The sequence below is a fragment of the Cervus canadensis genome, chromosome 3, assembly GCF_019320065.1.
Source record: "Cervus canadensis isolate Bull #8, Minnesota chromosome 3, ASM1932006v1, whole genome shotgun sequence".
In the NCBI taxonomy this organism is placed as follows: Eukaryota; Metazoa; Chordata; class Mammalia; order Artiodactyla; family Cervidae; genus Cervus; species Cervus canadensis.
This window is the reverse complement of record NC_057388.1, coordinates 110,709,469-110,732,343: the sequence shown is the minus strand read 5'-3', so window position 1 is coordinate 110,732,343 and position 22,875 is coordinate 110,709,469. Positions and strand designations below refer to the sequence as shown.

At 56.5% G+C, this 22,875-nt stretch overlaps 1 protein-coding gene across 3 annotated transcripts in view; it reads left to right on the top strand.

The window, feature by feature from the left end:
• PTPRN2 (protein tyrosine phosphatase receptor type N2) overlaps nucleotides 1–22,875 on the top strand; it is a 600,191-nt gene that overhangs the window by 190,510 nt on the left and 386,806 nt on the right. For all 3 annotated transcript variants that reach the window (XM_043464002.1, XM_043464001.1, XM_043463999.1), the window contains exons 4-6: nucleotides 1,942–2,044; nucleotides 9,126–9,285; nucleotides 19,724–20,081. In XM_043464002.1, coding sequence (XP_043319937.1) covers nucleotides 1,942–2,044; nucleotides 9,126–9,285; nucleotides 19,724–20,081 — 621 coding nt within the window. The remainder of the gene's footprint in view (nucleotides 1–1,941; nucleotides 2,045–9,125; nucleotides 9,286–19,723; nucleotides 20,082–22,875) is intronic.

The window sequence follows — 22,875 nt, the reverse complement described above, 5'->3', positions numbered from 1 at the left end:
GCTCAGGGGCTCCTCTCCTGACCCTCTCACTGGAGCGAGGCCGCTTCGCTGGGGCCTGGCCGGTACCTGGGCTGCTGGTGACTCCGCCCCAAGTCTGAGATCACAAGCCAGGGAGGCCCCGGGGGCCCAGCACCTGTCTCTTGGCCCTGGCTGTCTGCCTTCCGTGCTCTCAGCTGCCCACGTGTGCTTTCCAGGGACCGGCTGTCCTGCAGGGGCGAGCGCAGCCCGCGTGCCTCACCGTCTTCCAGAAGGGGACCGTCTCTCCTGGGGACTCACCTCCTTTCCCGGGACGCCCAGCCCCTGGAGCTGCGCCTTCCTCTGACTTTCTACCCAAGCGCCATTTCTGCTCCCAGGACAGCTGAGCGGACTGGGCTAGGTGTTCAGCGTTCTTCTCACCGCCCATACAGACCCCAGAGTTGGCATGACTCAGGCTTTTGTGCTCTTCAGATAAAAATATTGTTGAAGTTCTGTTATTTAAATTTTAAAAATGAACTTTTTTCCACCGAAAGTTCTGTTTGTGCTCTTGACTCTTTCTGTTTCCTGGTGGATATTAACACGAAGACCAGACTCTGGGGAATAAAACCAGGCCTGATTTCTGGGTCCGAGGTGCTAGATATGACGCTCATGTTGCAAATGTGCTCCGATTGTGGGTCTTCTGGGAATGGGCCAGTGACAGCCACACGAGCACGTTGCATGTGGGTGCTTTCTCGCCGTGCCTGTCACGTGGAGCACGCGTGCCGACAGTAAGTGTAGTTGGAGCAAGGGCGGCGGGCGGTGCCTGCGGGGCTGCTGGTCTTCCTGCAGCGGCCTCCCCCGAGTCGTCAGGGTAGAAGCCGAGCCGACCGCCGCTGCACTTCCCGCAGCTCCCGCTCAGGATAAGGCCACAGGCTTCTGAGACTTAGACATGATCCAGCTGTTTGAATCTTGCCGTTCGTAAATTTTAAAAAATATTAGATTTGCATTTGAAAAATACTGAAGTGTGTTCATGAAGGCAGCTTATGTGCAAAACGTTCTTCTAATTCTGCCCAGAATAAGTGTTCTCAGCGAGCTGTGGACCTTCTTGCTCCGCGCTCATGCACACACGCAAACAAGCACAGCCGTCCTGATGCGAAGATTTTTGGTAATGTGTTTTTGTACAGGGCATAAAAATATATCTCTGTAATTACATGATATTTAGTGATTAGATAATTATGGATAATTGCATGGGGTAGTTCTAAGTGCTAAAGTGTTACCATAAGATCTAAAATGTACAAATTGCATAATAATTATTCTTGGGAGTTATTTGGTAATTCTGAGCATAATTATCATGTGATCTGCAGTGCATGTAATTAATGCATAAGCACATGGATTTTGCCTTCATAACTACTTCGCCCTTGTTATAAAGCTCTTTGTCATAACATTTGAGTGTTAAATATAACGTAATTGGCTCCCAGATACAGTACATTAAGCCCCATGATAATTGCTTTCATAGTAACAATAACCCTTATTTCATTTCCAACGTGTGGCTCTTAAGCAGGTCAGGGTTGTGAGGAGCAAGCGGCCAGGACGTGGCGGCCGTGAGCAGGCAGAGCGGCGCTGAGCGCTGGCCACTGGCGCGCTGTTGGGTGAGGAGCGCCTCCTGTGGCCAGGCCTCCCCAGGCGGAAGGGCCGCGCCTTCCCCGTGGCCAGAGTCTGTCTGCTGACCACCGGCGTAACCTGCTGTCCAGCCCGGCCCCGCCCCGCCTGTGTTCTGCGTATAGCAAAGCGCCCACCAGTTTCTGGTCTAGGGCGGAGGGCTGGGGTTTGATCAGGTGAAGAGCTCGTAAGAAACCTCAGAGAGGGACTTGGCTGATTGGTGAGGTTGCGGGAAAGCACCCAGAAGAGCAGCAGGGACTCGGGGACTCAAGCAGGGTCTCTGGCTCGGCCTCCGTGCTAACACGGTACCCACCACTCTCTCTCCAGGTCTCACGTGGCAGGATGACTACACCCAGCGCGTGATGGCCCGGGAACTTGCCAGCCTTCCCCAGACCTACCCGCGCCACCCCGAGGCGTCCAGCCCTGCCAGGTAAAGCGGACATGTTCGTGTCTCGTCACTGGCCAGTGCCCACCAGCCTGCTCCTTGTTTCAGGGAGCGAAGAGCCCCCTCTTTCTGGTGGAGATGCTCCAGGAAGTTGGGATGTGGGGAAGGGGCAGACGGGACTCCCTCCCGCCCCCCACCACGGGGTCCTGGCCCCGGGGAGGGTGTGAGGGGGACCCTCCCACGAGGGGCTGATCTCACCAATGGATGTGCCCAAGGGTCCCTCTCCCTTCCCGGGACCCTTGGAGAGTCTGCGTCTCCAGAGCCTTGGTTAAAAGCAGGAAAGTCCAGAATTCTCATTTCCCAGTAAGAAATGTTCAGTTTAGTACAGAAAGCAAATTAAACCACAGAAGCCACGTCGGGCCCCCAGCACAGCAGCCTGTGAGAGCTGGATTTGTCCCACCTCGTCATCTCCGCACACGTGCGGAGGGTGTGGACGCTTTGCCCACTCGTGCGAGAGGACCCAGGCCTGGGGAAGGGAGGCGTGCACGCGCACAGGTGGCTTGTGGGAGGACCCAGGCCTGGGGAGGGGAGGCGTGGCCCACGGGCAGCGTTCAGCAGCCGGCTGCCATCCCAGAGCTGACTGGCAGCCGCTCCTCAAGGTCAGACAGCAGGGAAGGGACTGCCCCCTCAGCTTAGCAGGGAAGACCAACTTCCCTCAGGCCACTGACCATCCGCAGCCTCGGGTAGAGTCATCCCAGTGCAGAAGCGTCGGGCCTCCGCCTTCCTGCTCAGTCCGTCCGGCAAAGGGGCAGCCAGGCTGCCGGGTCCCGCGGAGTAGACGCCCAGACGTGAAAGCACGCTCACCGAGCGGCCCTCCCTGGCCAGGCCGTGTGCGTCTTGAGGGTAGGAGCTCTGCCTTGTCATCCCTGCCGGCCTGGTGAGCTTCACCAATGAGAACCTGCCTCTGGAGTCTGTTCTGTGAAAATAACACTCAAAAACCAGTCAGGCTGTCTGTTTTCATCCGGGCGTGTTCACACTCTTGGCGCTGGTCTTTCAGCAACACGTGGGCGCTTCACACAGCCCGCGGCGCCTTCCTGCAGGGTGACGAGGCTCCTGAGCGGGGTGCACCGTCCCAGGCAACCTCGGACTCCACCGAGGAGGCCACGGGGAGGGGGTCAGGAGCACCGGGACGCAGAGCAGGGGCAGCTTCCCTGGCTGGACAGGCGCTGAGCGTGGGGAAGGCCAGGCCGCCATCACAGAAAGTGTTTCCAGAGAGAATGGCCTGAGAAGTCAGACAGGACAACACCCAGGTTGCCACGTTCTTACCAGGGCTGATGCTGTCATTTAAAACAGCTGCCCATTTGCTATGAAAAATAATGTGGCTTTTTTAGATTACAAGTGAGATGAAAAGTTTAAAAATACACATATGAAGAGGTTGGAGTTTTCTATATGAACTTCCTGTGCACGATCTTTGTCCATATAGGAGTGTTTCTGTATGTTCCTGTGCTGTTTCTCTCCTTATAGAATCTTCCTGTGTAAGGCTGGTAGCTCTTCACGTGCCCCGTTCTGGAGAAGCAGATTTGTGGTCTGTTCTGCGTGTGAACGAGGTGTGGTCGCTAGTGGAACTGGGCTTATAGCCTCCTGGGCTGGATGGGTCATGTCTTTCTCGAGGGTGTTGAACTCGAATAAACCGATCATCTGGTTCTAAAGGCAGAGCCTTGTTCGGGGGGCGCACTGGGACACTCCCCAGAAGCCGCCCCACCGTGTTCCACCCCAGGAGACGGGCTTCCTGGCAACAGCAGCAGGCCATTGGCCTCAGTTTGGGCAGACTCACCCCTGGCTCGGGGGCAGGGCTGACAGCACACCCACATTTCTGCCAAGACAACGGCCACTGGGACCCCCACTCTGCCTCTTCAAGCCCTCCCTCCCTAGACCTGGCCATTCTCCACCATAAGCTTGCGGTTCTCCTGGTTCTGCTGTGTCTTTGCAAGCAGCTTCCTTGTTGGAGATGCCTTGTGTCCCGTCGGGCGCCTGCTGGTGACTCAGCAGCCGGAACGGGAATCCTGGCTGCCCATACTCTTCTTCCTCAGTGTTTGTCAGGAAACAAACATACCCACGGAAAAATGCACACGAATACACATGGAATAATGTTCCTTCTTTTCAAAAACCTTCTGCAAAATTTTCTTTAGTGTTGAATTGTCTGCTGCCCAGTATATATTTTAAATGATCTTTCTATGTGGTTAAATCCCATAGCACTTCTTTTGTCTTCTCAGGTTATTGGTGAAATATGCTCACAGTTCTTACTGTGTGAATTTGGAGCGTTCACATTTCTGCAGAACACTCTCATCCTTTTCACAGGGATTCCCAAATGTGTTGACTTAGTGTGATCGCAGTACTGTGTTATCACTTAAAACTTGCTCATTGAATGTGTGGTTATTACTCCTTGCCATTGACGTCTGTCTTTACCCTTTAACACAGTTTATAAAGAGAATTATCTCTTGGATTTTCCTCTTTCTACTATCATTAGATTTACTGTTTGTTTGTTTTTTTTTTTTAATGAAACTCCTCGAGCTGAAGGTTTTGTTATTTTTTCGTCACTTAAGGCTATGCATCCGCCTGTGAGAGTGGTTTTGGCATCATCCTGTAATGTGGACAGGCCCGTTTGCTTTTGTGTCAATTATCTGTCATTGTAGTTGTATATCCTTTGGGAGCAGTAAGTGTAGGCTTTCATTTCATCCTAGTCATATATTCTTTATACTTTAAATTACTGTCTACTTTTACTGCATTTTCATCAGAGAATGTGACGTGTTCAGCTTTCTCTTTTTAGAAATTTGGGATTTCTTTCTAGTGTATACCACAAGATTATTAATTTTCAGCAGATACTTAAAAATCTTCTATCCACTATTTAAGAGTACAGTTTTTTATATATGGTTAAATTAGACATAAAATTTATAATTATGTATAAATTATTCAGAATAAAATTCTTTATTTATATTTTGATTTATTGAAATGTCTCAGGCAAAAACCTTGTTTCCGTAGATTGCTTTCCATTTTTAGTGTCTTTTTCCTCACACACTTGGGGTTCTGACCTCCAGCCCGGCTCCTAGCATCCCCTCCTCACTGTGGACATCACGCCTGCTGGTTTAAATGTAGCCTCTGTCGTCTTTATTGCTCTTTGTCTTGATCCCGCTTTTCTACCATTGGTATTGCCACTCCTGTGTCCTCTGGGTTCTGCTGCCTAGTTAATCCTCTGAAATCCTGCCCTTTGGATGCTCTGATTTGCGGTGGCTTTTATAAACAGTGCAGAGCCCCTGGGGCATCTCCGTGAGGCCCCTAGCTTCTCTGCCCCTTCTCCCCCCGTGACCATGACTCTTTGCCCCCATCACCTTTAGTGTCAGTGACCGGGTCTTTTACTTCACATTCAGTCTGTGGCCGTCACCTTTAGGCTTTCCAGGTAGATTTTGAAGAGACAGGTCTGAGTCACTTTAACGGAGGAATCCACCTTTGGGTCCCCTGCCTCCTTCCTGGTGCACCCCTGGCACCTGGCGTGGGCTGTGTGGACGTCCAGCCCAGAGCTGTGGACTTGAGAAGGAAGGAGCAGGTGAAAGACCTCGTGACACTTGGTTACTAAGGAGCCACCACAGTGACCAGGAATCCCGCTTGCCCTTCATTCCACAGAGGATGTGACTGAGCTGTGAACTCTGCTTTCATGAAAAACAAAATGGTTAGAAATAACCGTTTCCAAAAATCAATGATGGTTAGATGGGGTTAGGATTGTGGACAAAGGGAGTGAGAACCAGGCCGCTGTGTGCTCTTTGCAATGATTCTACTTATAATTCGGGGTTTTTCCTCCAGCAAACTGGGGGACAACATAAACAGCCCGTATCATTGGAGCCCGAAGGTCAGTGCAGGGAGTAGGAGAGTGACCAGTGGAGACGGCACGCTGGGTCTTCCAGGGTAGAAGACGGACTCTTGCAAAGTTTCGATCCGCTTCAAGAGAAGGACAGGGCAGAAGTCGGGCTGCAGGCTGGTTCCTGCAGCGTCTCACAGCATGGTGATGGCCGTGCCCACTGCTGTTACGTGTTACAGTCGCAAACAGTCCTCCAGCAGACAATGGGAAGATGAATAAGACAATTTAAAGGCACATTTATGAGGTGGTTCCATTTGCATTGATTAGCAATTACTGAGAAAAATAGACAAAGTACCAGAAACGTAAATTGACTTCAGTTAAATTACTCTGACAACGCAGAACATGAAATTTCATCCATTAAAAAATAGTCAGGTAAGCTACAGCCATGATTTGAGATGCAAAGAACCATGTGGCTCCTGATCACTTACATCCTATTAAGTATGAGCCAATGTAACTTGAAAAGGCTTCAGAAATAATAACAGGACAGTTTTATCAATTGTGATAATTAAGCTCAAATGTGAAGATTTTCTGTAAGTCCAGCTTGTATGAAATACATACAGGTATCAAACCCTTAACATTAGTGACGTGTCCTTGAGAATCAGCTTTCCGTGTGAAAACACCGGCTGGGAGCCTGTTCTCCGTTACCCCGAGTGGTAAATCAACAGTGAGGTCCACACCCACCTGCACCCCATACACTGCTAAACGGTTAGTCACTCAGTCGTGTGTGACTCTTGTGACCCCGTGGACTGTAGCCCGCCAGGCCCCTCTGTCATGAGATTTTCAAGCCAAGAATACTGGAGTGGGTAGCCATTCCTTTCTCCAGGGGATCTTCCCGACCCAGGGATGGAACCCAGGTCTCCTGCACTTCAGGCAGATTCTTTATCATTTCAGCCACCAGGGACATTCCTAGAGTGTGTCTAAACCACAGTAAAGACCCACATGTCGGTAACAGGTATGACTGTTACCACATATAGGTAACAGTCGTGTTTGGAGTAAAGTACTTAAAACATTGTTCCCTGGTCACTGAAAGTGGATATGGTTATTAGTAACACAGCCTTACCCAACACCTGCAAAACACACAGATATACACAGACACACACACAGACAGACACACACTTAGATACACACACATGCACACTTAGGAACACACAGACACGCATATACATACGGTACATACTTGGGCACACACAGACTCACACAGACTCACAGAGACACAGACGTCTAGATACACATGTAGAAATGCACCCATAGAGGAAGCTCGGCTTTGACTGCGGCTTCCAGGCACAACCAGAGCTGGCATCATCGCGAGACCCAGTGATGCGCCAGGCCTCGCCCTCTCACCTGGATGACGGCTAGAGGATCCCTCCTCTTCGGGTTGTTGTCTGAGAAGACACCAGGCCGGGGGCAGGGGGCTGGGCCCTCGAGCCCAGCAAGATCCTGCCCCAGGGGCCCAGGGAGCTCCTTTTGGTCGGGTCTGAGCTGTGCAGGCTCTGGTCCCGGGGAGCTCGGAGAAGGGGGCAGCGGTGATAATAGACTCCAGAGCCCTGACCCTCTGGGGCTGGCGTGGGTCTCCCGCAGGAGACCAAGGCAGGCGGGCAGTCCCCTCTGCACACAGGCTACAGGCCGCCTTCCGGCCGCAGAGCGAGGCGCGCAGAGGCAGCCCATTCTCTGTCCCTGGCTGTGCCCATGGCCTTCCCGCATGCCTCACCTCCCTCCCTGCCTGGCTGGGAGTGCAGAAGTCCCATTTCTGCCTGCCCTTCCCTGCAGGCATCACGACTTTTACCATACCTGATGCATTTTTAAGTAAATGTGAAAATCCAGCTGTTCCTGAAAAGCCACCTCTCTGCAAACACAGACACCAGGGGAAGGACGGGAGCAATGAGCCAGCCAGCGGACGCGCACTCACCCTCGGCCCGGCTGGGAGCGCTGCCTCTGCTGGGGGCCGGGCTAGCCTCCTCCAGCGTCTAGGGCACTTCTGACAACTCCTGTGAAACCAGGCACAGGTGAAACCCAGCGTTTGGTTGTGTGAGCGTCAAGCGCACTCAGTAGCTGAGAGAGACCGCCAGGGCCACCGTCTGCAGTTTGTGGCTCACGATCGCCACCCGCCTGCCGAGCGCCCGCAGAGCATGCGGTGAGCCGTGTGCGGTCACCTCGGGGGCCTGTCCACTCCTTTACCCGCAGACGGCCTCTGCAGTTGTCTGAGTCCAACAGGGACTGAAAAGTGTGTTTTACATGATTTTAAAATGCATTTTCATTAAAGAAAAAGCAAACAGGACATTCTGTTTTCCAAGTAAGTTCATGACCTGCATCACTGCCAATCACCGCAGGCAGTGGTTGTCCTAAACTCACCCCCAGTGACAGCGGAGTCTGGTCACAGGGCCGCCCTTCGTGACGTTGGAAAGGTGCCGTCTGTGAGGTCAGCGGTGGGGACATGGGTTCCGTGCTAACTCAGCGTTACCTGAGTCTGCTGTGTGTTTCCAACCTCATTCGTTCAGAGGATGTTGTTTTCACTACTGACTGTGGCTGAGGCCCCATGCAGATTCTAGGGAGAGCGATGAGCAAAAAATCCCCACAAGAACAAGGTCCCTTCCTCCAGGCAGCTTCCCGGGATTGCTGCCTGCCTTTTGTGGTCACACTGGGGTGCCAGGAGCGCCTGGGGTCATGTCCCCACTTTAGGCTCAGCTGACTAGCAAGCCGATGCCCTGAGGACTCATGTGGTCACAGCTTCCGGGAGACGGGACATGCGGTCATGAGCACAACCCTCGCACCCCGTGTGCCTGCTCCTCAGCACCCAGCGGGGAGGGGAGGGGAGGGCGCTGACTGAGACGGGCTCCCAGAGCAGGTGGGCGGCGGACCCAGGGCTCGCCAGTCTCCCCTCCCCGCCCGGGAAACCTCTCTGCCGCTGAGGTTGTCTTTGGACTTGGTAAGTCCTGGCTGACTCCCACATTCTGGCTTGTCTCTGCCCCCAGTGCTGGGGCGGCTGTTGAGACTGTTGAGTTGGGGTTCGCTCACCAGGTCCCCCCGTGTCCCAGCACCAGGCTCGGGGTGCAGAGAGGGCCCCGCTGTGGGCAGTATGAGCGGCGGGTCGGGCCCTCGCCGCCTGGCCTGGCGCCTGCGTGCCCACACAGAGCCTGCCGCCCCCTGCCCACCGTGGGCCCTGTGGTCGGAGCCGGCGCCGTGCCCGAGGACCGGCTGACGCCTCCCTCTCCTTCGCAGGAGCTCGAAGCAGAGCGTCCCGGACGAGCGGAGCCTCAGCCTGGAGGGTGGCATGCTGGCCGAGGCCCTGCAGCGCTACCTGCCCTACCTGGAGGCCCTGTCCCAGGCCGCTGCCGCCGACGCGCTCCCGGGGCCGGAGCCGGACAGTCCGCCCGCCCAGGTGAGCCTCTCAGCCCTCAGGCAGGGCGGTGACCCTTGCAGCCCCCGGGTGCACATAGGGGACGTTTCCCATGCCTGTGGACCCTCTGGGCTCTCCCCCTGTGTCCCGGGCGAGTGGGGGGCGGGGTGGGGGAACGGGGCACCTCCCCGCCCCCAGAGGACCTGTGTGCACCCCATCCTCCTGTGTCCCCTGAGAGCTGTCCGTCTGCACCAGCTGTCAGGATCTCGGGAGGGAGTTCCTTCTGCAGCAGGGCCACTCTGCTCCGGAGCTGTCCGCGACTCGAAGCCCACGGAAAAGAACAGTTTACAGAAACCACGAGCCATCGTAACCTTCTAGATGGGAAAGGAGGCGTGCTTTTATGACAGCCAGTGAAAGCGGTGTTGCTAGCTGTTGACTTGCCTGGGGGAGCAGGGCCTAGAGGTGGCGTCCAGGGCCCTCATGCGTCCCGAGGAGGGACTGCGGGGGGAGCACCCAGGTCTGCGTGCTCGGGAGGGCGGGGTGTGTGACAGGGCAGGTTGGGCTGCTCCCCCCACGCTGTGACCCTCTGACCAGCTCTGCTGGGTGTTGGTGGCAAACACACCCTTTTCCACAGCCTCAGGGTCAGCGGCTCTTCCCTGTTGGTAGCTCCAGAGGAGGGGCGCTGCCTCAGTTCCCCCGGTACCGCAGCCCGAGCAGCCTGCATCAGCCTGGTTCTCAGACCCCTCCTGGCTTCCGGCTCTGGGCCGTGCAGGGCAGCTGTGTGTGTGGGGGGGTGGAGCGGGGCGGCCTGTAGGGTGCAGGGCAGCGGTGCGCTGGGCCGGACGGGAATCGCATGACGAGGGAAGGCAGCACCCCCACTCCAGCCCGCGGCCGCTGCTCCCGGGGGAGCCACCTGGGCGGGATTTAAAGGCTCTCCCGCGGCCGTCTGCAGGCCCCTCGGCACAGGCGCAGGCCGTGAGCCCCGCTGACCCGGCCGCCCTGACACTGTTTGTCTCGGCATATGCACTGCTGAGGCAGGCACCACACTGTGCGCTTTAATGGTAAACTCAGGCCATCCATCCTGCATTTTCTGGGAAGCAGACGCCCGTCGATGAGGGGCTGCATCGACGCATGACCCTGTCCTGGGGGCTGGCGGAGGGCAGCCCACGAGGTGGCCAAGGTTCCAACGCCGTGGCTCCTCCGCCGGCGCTGTGCGGCCTTGGGAGGCCGCTCCCCTCTCTGCCCTCCAGGGTCCTGCTGTGACGTTGGGCAGTGATGGTCGGGACGTCAGCGGGAGGATGAAGCACGGAGACAGGAAACTCTCAGCCCGGGGCTCAGTTCATCGTAGTTTCTAGAAGTAGTCATTCCTGCTTTAGAGGCAAAATGGAAACCAGGTCAAGTCTGAAAGCCATCTGCTGGATGCTCAGAGGCGTGCTTGACTCCATGAGAGACTCACAGGGGCGCGGCCTGCTCACGAAGAAAATCTGATCTGTGCCCCCCACCCCCGCCCGCCCAGCACCCAGGGGCGAGGCCACACCACCGGCCGGGGACGGACCCTGTCTACTATCACAGCAGAAAGCCAGCCTCGCTCCTCGGGCTCTCGATGTGGGGGATTTGAGAACGTAAAACAGAAATTGTCTGAGGCTCCTTCCAGTGGCCTCGGCTCCGGCCGTGGGCGTCCGGACTCCGTCGTGGGGACCCCCGGGGCGGGTGCCTGGGCGGTGGGCGCGAGCCGTCGGTAACGAGCGACCCGCGTGGAGCTCCCACGACAGGAGGGCGGGAATGCAGTGCTCCATCAGTGATAGGCGCCGGAGAAGTCTGAGTGGAAGGCGTTACAGTGAAGTTTCCCCTGAAGCAGTTGGACAGGCCTTCCTGCTGAGGTGGAGGTGGTGCTGAATGAAGTCTTGTGCCCAGGTCCCGGGTGGGCGCGGCGGCCCGCTCAGCTGGGCGGTGACAGCGGTCCGTGGCGGTCAGTCCCGAGCCCGTCGGCCCATTTCTCGTTCAGTTTTGGCCGCTCTATGGCATGAGCTCTGGCAGCAGAACTGGAGACACACGTGGGCAGCCTTGCCCCCTGGGCCCCGCGTGGCTGGCTGTCACCTGGAGGGCACTGCGCTGTGGGCGCCTGGGAGTCCGGGGGTTGGGGTGACGGTGGCCACGGCGGGGCGTGTGAGGTGGGGCCTTGGTCCTCTGCGAGGGGCCGTGGCGACGCCCAGGAGCGCGGGCAGGCTCAGCTCTGCCTGCCTCTGGGGCCCAGGCTCTGACCCTGGGATTCCCGCAGAGCCTCAGCGCCCGCCCCACGCACGGCGGCCCAGCGCCGGGCACACTCTGGCACCTGCCCCATTGAGGGGGAGCCGCCGCTCTCTGCTGGGACCGGTTGTTCCTCCTGAGGCTGCACCCTGGGCTGCCCGTGAGAGGACGCCTGTGCCCCAGGCTGCTCTCCGTCTCAGGACACGGGGTGCGGACACACCGCGTCCTGTCCAGCCGCCTTCAGCAGCTGCCACCAGCCAGCAGGTCTGGCTTCTGCGGTCTTTGAAACTCCCACCCAGGGATGACTGCACCTGGGGTCCTGCCTGGACCGTGCTGGGTCATGCTGCTGCTCCTTGCAGTGACCAGCGAGCCCTTCCCCTCTCAGAAACGCCCAGTTCGAATAACGGATTCCGTGGTCGTCTCACCACACGGCTGTTTGAGCACGATGGTCACAAGGATGGCTCAGAAAATGAGCACTCTGCGGCTCAGGGCTCAGGAATTTTTATTCTGTGTTGAGATAGATGCTTCTCAACACTGGTTTATGACTCAAGTATTTTTATTCTGTCTGAGATAGATGCTTCTCAATATGTAAAAAAGGCGCAAAAGTCTAGAAATTACCCTCTCTGTCCAAGGCTTAACTGAGGAGAAAGCCCTCGTCATCTCTGATGAGCTGCTGTGGACTCGGGTGTGAGAAGCGTTCATGCAGACCCGGCTAGGGCTTTGGGCAAGCGCGGGCCGATCTCCCCTCCCCCGTCAGCTGATGACTTATCTCAGTTGGAAGTGTTAGCTTTCTACACTGATGATGCAACCAATTTCCAGTGGATTACTTTGTGAATCATCTTTTCTGTGTATGTGTCATCAAACATCTAGCTGTCATGATCGTCAGAGAAGTGCTGTGAATTTATCGTGTTGTATTGTGTTGTTTAGTACTAATGACCGGCTGAACTTGAGCCAGATGGGCACGTGGGGTCAGGGGCTTCCCAGAGGATGGGTGTTGGATGAACAACTGGAAGTCAGCAGTTGAAGATGTTTGGATTATCTTAAAGGGCAGAATGTCAAGAGACCACCCCAGTCCACTCTGACAATAGGAACAAGCCAGGTGAGCTACTGAACTGTAGCCTTAAAGGAAAAAACCCAGGGAGCTGAGAATACAAAGAGCCCTGAGTGAACTACATTCAGAAAGGGAGGCGATCCTTCCAGGGGAGAAGAGACGCAGAGACATCCCTGGAGGCAGGGACCATGGCGGGATGCGGGGCAGAATGCAGCCGAGGTTTTTAAGGAGCCGTTTGCAGTGGAGACCAGCATGAGGGGAGAGTCCAGAGTCAGGCTGCACGGAGCACCGGGTGCCCGAGACAGGAGCTGGGAGCTGGGAGAAGGGGCAGGCGCTGAGAGACGTCCTTCCAAGAAGCGCCAAGACTTGCTGAGCACACCTCAGCCCTTGAAGGCTTGGGATGAGGCAGCGTGGTGGAGAAAGATTGATGTGTAGGGTGCAGAAAGCCAGGAAAAGAAGTTTCTTGCACATGTCGTGTGGGGCTGTGAATCAGAGAGAGCTCCAGGTTCAGAAAGCTGGCGGCTGTCTGCAAAGCATGAGGGAACGCTCCAGGCTGACTCCAGCTTAGACCTGAGCCCTGAGCCTGCCCTCAGCATCTAACTGAATCTGACTGACTCTGCAACAAAATCCACGCCCTTTTCAGTGACAGATTCCATGGACTCGGATGGAGAGAAGAAGGGTTAAATATCATTTGCTTTGGTCTCCATTGCTCATTCATGCAACAATCAAACATACAATCCCAATTATGTATGACTGATCCAACATACAATCAAAAGTTGGGAGATGCGTGAAGGAACAACAAAACGTCACTCTGGTCAAGAGAGTAAAGAGTTGATAGGAAGAGACCCAGATATGACTCAGGTGTTGGAATTACTGGAAAAGGACATCTTCATAAGTAAGGTAAGTATGTTAAAGGATTGAGTGGGAAAGGTGAAAAAGCATAAATGAACAAGTGGAAAATTGCAGCAGAGAGATGGAAACAGTAAAAAAGAACCCAGTGGAAATGCTAGAAATTAAAGGAAGATCAGAAGTGAAGAACTCATTGGAGGAGCTTAATGAGCTTAATAGACTGGCCCCAGTAGAGAGAAGAATCAGTGAATCTCAAGTCAGGTCAGTAGACATGGTCAAAAGTAAAAGAAAAAGTACAGAGAAAGAGCGCGGAATGGAACACAGCACGCGAGACATAGGGCGTGACGTCATGCGTTCTGACATGTGTGATCGGAATCCTAGATGGGAAAGACAGCAAGAGAAGGAAGCAGAAGTATTTAAAGAAATGGTGGCTGGTGTTTTTCCAAAAATTGATAAAACTAATCAAAACATAGATGCAGGAAACTTACTGAGCCTCAAGCAGGAAAAATACAGAGAAAACAAAATCTAGGCATATCATATTGGGGGAAAACTTAAGATAAAGAGAAAATTTGAAAGGCATCCTCAGGTAAAAAGCTGCCTTGCACCTGGGGGGCTGCTTATAAGGACAATGTCTCCCGTCTCGTTAGCAGATGAGAAAGCAGTGGAACCACTAGAAAGGGGACGAACCCCTGTCAGCTTGAATTCTACACTGTTCACAACTGCAGGGCGAGCAGGAAGGATCTGTGTCTGGAAGAATCATGCTTCAGACATGCTGAAAGACATTCTTTAGCTTAAAGAAAATTGATATAGAGACGCCAATATCTACTAAGGGGAAGAAAAGAGCCAGAAATGGTAAATTGGCAAGTAACCACGAATGAGAAACCCACATAACATATGTAGTGTCTGGAGAAAAACAATTGGATATTTAAGGCAAAACAATTAAAACGTACTGTGATGTTTTTAGCTTATGTGGAAGAAAAATACATGATGGCAAGAGCACCAAGCAATGGGAGGAGAACTGTAATTAGGTGGAAAGCGCAGAAACTCGGGGCCCTGAAGGTATTGTTCTGCTTTCACATGTTTATTTTTTAAGCCAAAGCAAGGTCCCCAAGTTGCCTCCTCTAGACCCAGCTGAGCGCAGTTCTGCATTTTCCACCAGGCAGCCTGCAGGTCGGGCCTGCTTCCCTGGGGCTCTGCCCAAAGCCAGGCCTGGGGCCGGATCCCAGCTCGGGCCCTCCTCCCCGGAGAGCTTGTCTCCTAATCCACGAAATGAAGGTAGTCGTGTCTCTACGCAAGGGTGGCTGAGAGGGTCAGGGAGAAGGGAAACACGTCAAGTCAAAGCCCAGCCTGGCCCTGGCGCTCGGAAAACGCCATCCACACTGTGACCGTCGTCCCAAGTCATCCGGGCGGACCCTGCAGACAGGGCGCCTGCCGCCCACCTCCCGCTCCCTGCCTCGGAGCACCCCCTGGGCCTTCTGACCGCAGGCGTGAGGCTGTGGGTGCCGCTGCGGTGAAGGACGGAGCGGGAGGAGGGTGCACTAGAGCGGAGGTGAGGGAGGGCAGGGGCGGACACCGCACACGCTTCCTGTCCTCCGTGGTCTCCGAGACCAGTTCCAAGCTACCTAATGGAGCATCACCGGCAGACGTCCAGAACTGAACACTCAGGCTTCGCGTTGCTGTAAACGTCCTGCAGAAATCATCGCCCCTGTGGTTTGGAATTAACACCCCTTCAACCTCAGACTTCGTGAGCTCTAGAGACGGATAGCACAGACCGCAGCAGAGGTCACAGGCACCGTGGTCACAGGCCAGCATGAGGCTGCTCTGAACGTAGGGACGCCCGTCCTGGTGACAGCGCTGTCAGTAAGAATGACACCTGCAAGCTACCAGCGCGGGAAGCGGCCGGGGCACTTGGAGCCTGAAGCGCGTGGGGCGCTGACAGCCCTCCCGCTGTGTTGGAGGCTGGACACGCCTGGCCAGCACCGCCCTCTGTGGCCGCAGCACAAGCACAACGCACCCCAACTGTCAGGAGGGCTCTGGAAGTGGGGCTTCCGAGGCCGCCGCCTGTGGCTCTGTGGGGCCACCTCGTTAGGCAGCCTGTGGACAGCCCCGCCGCTCCGCGCTTTGTCACGCCTGCAGCAAGTGTGTCTTGATCAGCGTGCTTGTCAACGCTGCCTTCAGGCTGTGAGACAAACTGGAGGAAATGTTTGTTATGTGGTCAAAAGATGGCCCAATTTGGGCTTCCTAATTTGTTTTGGATGCTTGGCACAAGAGAATATCTGACGAGCGTGAGTGACCAGTGTATACACAAAAATCTCCTTCGCTCAGCGTCTGCTGGCATGTGGCATCTCAGAGCCTGCAGGCTCTGGCAGGCTGAACTCGTAATTGAGTGATCTGGGACTGGGGCCGGCAGACTTCATGGGAGGAAGGCGCCCTACTTTCGGGTCCAGGACCCCAGCCCCAGCACGGCTCGGGGCAAGGGTAGACGTCCAGGCAGGGCTGCGATGCGCACTGTGGCTCCAGGAAGCGGCCCTGGTTTCCCCAGCTCAGGATGACTACTGCCTTCCAAACTGCCTGTCACCAAACCGCTTTGATACTCTTTCCACTATAGTTACTAAGGTCTGTGATTTGACTCCCATTGCAGTCGGCAAGCTGTTTGAAAACAGGCCCCTGTTTGCGACATTCTTCCCCCAGAATGTAGAATGTGGTCCGGACCTCAGCGCACAGCAGCGGTGGGGCCGTGGTGATGTGGGTGACCGTGGAGATGCTGCTGGCGGCCACCGTCTACCTACTGCCTCCTCTGAGCCATATGCTGAGCTGGGCACCTACACTCTCCCTAATACACTGCTTTAAGAAAAGGATTCTGGGCCTCCCCTCCCCGCAATTTTGCAAGTGGTAAAAGCAGGGCTCACAGAGGTTAGGAAGTTATGCAGACCATGCAGAACTGTGCTGACAGGACTGGGCTGGCTTCCCCAGCATGCCTCTGTCCCCGGGTCACTCCGCAGACCCTTGAGGGGTGTATGGGGAGCTGTCTGCGTGTCTCGTGTGGACCACGGTGGGCTGAGTAGCATCTCAAGAGCCCATTTCAGCCGTGCTGACTGCCGTTCCTGGCTGTAGCACACACACGGCCTGCACCGCACCCGCAAGGCCCAGGTCAGACTGACCTGACTCGTGGTGTGAAGGGTTAACGTGCCAGGTGCTGGAAGCTGGCCAGCTCTCACGCTTCTCGGTCGCTGATCTCCAGATTCGGGCAACTGCCGTCTTAACAAGTCTTCAGTGTTATCTTAGGAAACCTGAGGTCATAAAACACCTTCAGATCAGGGCTTGAGAACGGTCCCAGGATCTTATTGACGCAGAGCTGCGAGTGGACAGAGTCCACGGTAGCTGCCCCAGGGCTGCGCCCGGGTCCGAGTCTTACAGGAGGCGCAGGTGTGAGGTGGTAAAGAGCGGCATCACTGGCATGAGCGGGCCGGGAGCGAGCCGCAAGGAAGTGGGAGCCCCTCCACGTCTGTGCGGGGTGCCGTGGCCATCCCCACTGCACTTGGACTTAGATGGCCCATTAGGGCAAAGGTCACTGAGAGCAGAATCGGGGTCCGAGCCAGGGGTCAGCACCCTCTGCTCGCTCATCAGGACGTGAAGCCGCAGACGGGGTGACCGTGAGGACGCTGGCCTGGGCACCCGGGGGGCGGGGTGCACGGTCCCCGACACCAGGGCCCCCGCCGTCTCTCACGGGACCCGGCGTGACTTGGGAGAGCTGATGTTTCTGTGAAAGCCTCTCCCTCTTCACCTTAACTTGGCTCGGACCACACAGGGACCCCACAGGCTGTTCATCCTGGTCCATCCGTCCAGAGCTCTCGGGGCTGACGGTCACCCACGGAGGGCCTGCGGGGCCTCCAGCGCCCTCTCCACCGACCGTAATGGAAGCCCTTCAAGCAGAAGCTGCCTTCGTACATAGAGGGCCGGTGCTTCTGGCAGGTCGATGAGCCTCTCAGAGGCTGTCCAGCCCCGCACTGGGACCCCAGGTGTTCCTAGGCAGCCTTGCTCAGCGGGAGTTTAGCTGAACTTGAGATTGAGCCTTGCACCCAGATTGTGCAGAAGTGCTGGAGGGCTGTTTGCTGTGGAGGCGTCTTGTCTCCTCCCTTCCTCCTCTCCCTTGTGAATCTTCTTCTTCTAAAGGGAGAGCAGTTGATTTCAGCCAGCGCTTGGACGGAATTAAACATTTTGATGACAACTACAATTATATCCCCGGTGGCTCAGACAGTAAAGAATCCGCCTGCAATGCGGGAGACCTGGGCTCAATCCCTGAGTCAGGAAGATCCCCTGGAGGAGGGCAACCCCCTGCAGTATTCTTGCCCGGAGAATCCCCATGGGCAGAGGAGCCTGGCAGGCTACAGTCCACGGACTCACAAAGAGTCAGACATGACTGAGTGACTAAGGACAGCACAGTTACATCATTTTAGACATAAAAGCAATGTTACAGGTAATGGTCAATCTCCTGTAGCAGAGCAGAACTGAGCGTCAGAAGATCAAGCGATTGGCCCAAGTTCATGTGTGAGAAAGGAAAGCAGCATGCAGAGCTCCCAGGCTCCTGATCCAGGCTCGCCGCCCCAGTCTGTGCTGCAGGCTGAACGCCTGTCATTAATAGGAACAGACAGCAGCCTTGGGAGTCGGAACCACCGTCGTAAGTTCAGTGGTGGCTGCACGTCTCAGCTAGGTCCCCAGGCATGTACCCCTGGCCCGATACTGTGACCTGACAGAGGGGCACGTAGAAAATGGGAACCCTCCAAAAAGAAAATGGGAACCCCGAGATTCTGAGAGCTTGCGGCCCCAGCACCGCACCCAGAGCACACCGTGAAGGCAGCTCCGCGTCAGGTCCTGGTGGGAAATTACTGTTTGTCCATGAAATTTTTATGGCGCCGTGTCAGAGGCAGAAACAGACTTCTAACGTTTTTACAGGCGTCCCTGAGGTGAGGAAACTGGGCCTTGTTTTGTGGGCAAATCAGAGTGTGACGAGACCACATCCTTCTGGGAGAGTGTCCTGAGAGAGGAGGGAAGGCGGGGGAGGCCAGGGAAAGGCCTGGATCCACGCTGTGTGTGAAACCAGGGGCACCGGCAGCATTGCTGGCTGGACAGCACTGTCAAAAGGATCAGATTCAAAAGGGGTTTCAGTGACCAGTGAAGGGAGCTGCAGGCAAACAGACGGCAGACACAGGGCGCTGCAGCCCTGGGGAGCCCCTCTGCAGAGCCACAGCAAACGCTGGGGCAAGGAGAGGTGTAGGCAGACCTTCCCCAAGGGACACAGCATGGGAGAAGGGGTCAGCATCGCTCCGCGGCGGGAAACGCAGACCCGACTGGCAGGAGCCTCCTCACTGCTCAGGGCGGCACCGAAGGCAGACAGCGGTCACTGCAGTAGAAGACGGTGAGTGCCCCTGCGGCGGGGGCACGGTCCGCGGCTCCCACACGGTTAGCGCAGGGCCGCCCACTGGCCAGCCCCACTCCCAGCCAGGAGGAAGGAAAACCCACAGAGGCTTGTCCACGGCTGTTTACAGCAGCGTCCCTCACAGCGGCCCCAAAGCGGAAAGAAACCAAAGGTTCCCCAGCTGATGAACGAAAACACAAGCCGTCCTCTGTCCTTAGAGCGGACTTCAGGGGTACAAGGGAGCGCGGCCCCTTACCGCTGCCTGGTGACACACTTGGGGTCGGCATGCTCTGGGCGAGAAGTGAAGTGAAGTGATAGTCACTCAGTGGTGTCTGGCTCTCTGCGACCCCACGGACTACACAGTTCATGAAATTCTCCAGGCCAGAGTCCTGGAGTGGGTAGCCTTTGCCTTCTCCAGGGGATCTTCCCAACCCAGGGATGGAACCCAGGTCTCCCGCGTTTCAGGCGGATTCTTTACCAGCTGAGCCACAAGGGAAGCCCACTCCTTGCAAGAAGCAGACACCCAATGCTGCGGGGGCCGCCCTGCAGGAAGCGTCCGAAGGAACAGGCACAGCGGGAGAAGGACGCGGATGAGCCGCTGCCTGCGGGAGGGGGACAGGGAGGGGTGCAGATGTCCGGGCGGCAGACGGGTGGTGTCTGCGCGCTCGGTGGGGGCACTGAGGACAGATGGGCCGAGGTTCGCAGCGTGCGGGCTGCGCTTCAGTAAACCTGCTGTGGAAAGACTGCGGGAGGAACGCGGACGCGCCCGCCCATCGGTGGAGGCGAACCTGGGCATGCTCCGGCTGCGCCTTCGGGATGCCTGGTGTTGGGACGTGCCTGCGACCCAGACCCGGGGGCCACTTCGGAGCGTGGCTGACGATGGGCTCTCACCCGCTGTTTGTCCCCCGCCCCTGCAGGGTGAGGACCCCCTGGCCGACAGCGTGCTGACCTTCGTGGCCCAGACGTCCGCTCTGACCTACGCTCCCGCGGCGCGCGCCGACTTCGCGGGGGGCCGCCCCCTGCGCACACTCCACCGGCTCCAGCCGGACGAGCTCAGCCCCAAAGTGGCCGGCGGGGTGGACAGGCAGCGTCTGGTGGCTGCGCTGGGCGCCTACGCAGCCCGGAAGGCCGCCGCGCCCGCCAGGGACGGCGACCCGGAGCCCCGCGGCCTTGTGCGCGTGCCTTGGAGAGCGGCCCGGGTCCTGTCGGCTCCGGCGGCCCCCCAGAGATGGCCTTCGCCTGCGGACCCCAGGGACGCCCCGGTCACAGACGATGGTAAGCACCCTGCGCCTTTTCAGAGGCTCCAGTCTTTCTCTGGCACCTGCCTGGGCTGGACCTTCGAGGGTCTCTTCCCCTTCCCCGGGCTCCCCCTTAGAGAGGGGTGGGTTGTGGGGAAGGGGTGTCGGAATGGGGGACGGGCTCTGTGTTTAGCTCCCCTGCCGGGACACCCTCAACTGTTTCCTGGCCTTGTTGATGAAGATGCGGGGGCGGGGGGGGGGGGCGGGAGGGAGGGTCACAGGCCCATCGGGCCCACTTGGAGTCTGCAGGGTGGACTATGAAGGGGCTTCACAGTTCTGCACACATCCCCACTAACGTGGGCAAGCTCATGCCCAGCTCCTTGGTCTGTGAGAATTGTGGGTCCCCAGGAGACCCCAGCCTAAAATGAGTGCCCTCCCAGTTGCTGTGAGGGAACTTGGGCCTGTGAAGTGACCGACCCCCAAGCCACACCCCAGCACCCTGGTGTGATCAGCCCTGCGGTGGTCATCGCTCGGGGGACGGATGCCCGCTGGCCAGGCCTGGTCTCTGCGACGCCCAGGGCCCTCATCTCTTCTAGCAGCCTTTCCCTGAGACTGTAAAATGTAAAGTGAGATTGTGATCAATCTGACTTCTCCTTTGAAGATATGCAAATCATAACATCAAGCAGGTAGCAGATTAAAAAAAACACGGACTGCCAACCTGTTCCGGTTAGCGCTCCCCCTGTGAGCAGAGGTGTGACTGAAGCCGCTGTGCTTCCCCCATTGCCCACGTTGTGCCCTCCAGCTGGTGGCTCTCTCCTCAGCCCCCCTTTGTCCAGACGACCGCTGTGGTGCTGCAGCTGGAGCTGGTGCAGAGCTGTGACTGCGGGGAAGGGTGGATGGCCTTGCGCTGCTCCCGTCTCGGGGAGGAGGGCGCACCGGGCTCAGGTGGCCCCGGCGGGCGGCCTGCGCGCTCCCCTCCCCGGGGCTGCGCCTGCTCTAAATCGCAGGCTCCCCCAGAGCCCCTCTGGCCGGCCTTGCTGCCTCCCGCTGCCCGTCGTTACCCAGCCGTCGGCGGTCTCCGCGGCCGCTGTGCTTCCTGACCCGGCCCCGCTCAGCACCCATCACCGCTGTCCGCCCGCTGCCGACGCCCGCCCCGGCCCCGCGATGGGCAGGCAGAGGCCTGTGTGCGGAGCCCTGCCCCTCTCCATGGTGCTGACGCCACGTCCCTGCCCTGTGTGCCCACCCCGCCGCCGCGGGTGGCGCCCGAGCGCCCCTTCTCTGGCTCCTCCCTCACCGCCCCCAGCTTAACGCAAACCCGGTTTGCCGACTGCGTCTGCCCCGGATGTGGGAAACACCGCCTCAGGCGGCAGGTGGCCGGCTCCGGGTGTCTGTAGCGCCCCCCGCCCCGGGGTCAGCTCCGTCCCCCATCACCGGCCCCTCCCCGCTCCGCACGCCGCGAGGTGCGGGGCTTGCGGAACACCCGCGGAGATGCTTCTCCTCTCTCCCGTGACCCTTACTGACGGCATCTGTGGGTTGTGGTTTTTCCTGTGCTAAGCTGCAGTGTCGGTTATCTTTTTATGTTTGTTGTCTCCCCGGCCGCACCGTGCGCTTTAAAGGGAGTCACTAGCATGTCAGTCACAGAACAAGCAGAGAGCCTTGTAGGACGGGCGCCCACACACGCGCCGCTGGGCCCGGACAAGCAGCTCCCGGCTCCTCTCGCTGCTTCTGTGACCGCGCCCCCCCCCCTCCCCTGCACACCCGCGTCAGGTTTCATCTGTCAGGCTCCGCACTGCATTGCCCAGAGACGCGGCTCTCGAATAGACCTCACAGAGTAGCTTTATCACGTGCTAAAGTTGATGCTATGTCTTCATATCACCAAACAGCTAATCCGTGCTTAAATGTTTCAGTTGAAAATTTTCTTTACAGTTGGTTCTTTGAAGTCAGATCTGAAGAAGGCTCATTGAATAGGTGGATGTACCTGTTCAGCCCCTTTTAAACTACAGAAGCTTCTTCCTCCCTCCTTTCTCCCCTTCCATCATTTTTTTTTTAATATCTGAAAGTTTCAGGCGCACAACATTTTAGTTTGAAACCTGTGTGCACTGCAGAGTCATCGCCACCAGAGGCCTAATTGCCACCCATCTGCATGCAGCTCCCCGCTAGACGCATTTCGTGCCCCGCACCCCTTCTCCTGGTGGTCACTGATCTGTTCGGTGTATCTACGAGTTTTTGTTTAATTTTGTTTGTTTTGGATTCCACATATGAGTGAAATCCTATTTCTGCCCGACTTGTTTTACCACCTTAATACCCTCTAGGTCCATCCATGTTGCAGCAAATGGCAGTATTTCATTCTTTTTTCGTGACTGAGTAATATTCCATTATATAGATAATGGATAAAGATGTGCTGTGGCATACACACACCACGTCTTATCTTTATCCATTCACCTGTTGATAGACACTTTCGTTGCTTCCATATCTTGGCTGTTGTAAACAATGCTGAACATGGGCTGCATGTTATATATGTTTTTTGAATTAGTGTTTTTGCTTGCTGTGGGATAAATACCCAAGTGTGGAATTGCTGGATTATATGGTAGTGTTTTTCTTTAGTTTCTTGAGGAGCCTCCATACTCTTTACTAAAGTGGCTGCATTGATTGACAGTCCCACCAGTAGCCACGAGGGTTTCCTGCTCTCCACATTCTGCCCAATTTTTATTTTTCTTTTCTTTTCAATAACAGCTATTCTAACAGGCATGAGGTGACACCCCAGTCTGGCTTTGATTTCCATTTCTCTGATGATTAGTGATGCCAAGCTTATTTTCATGTGCTTGTTGGTC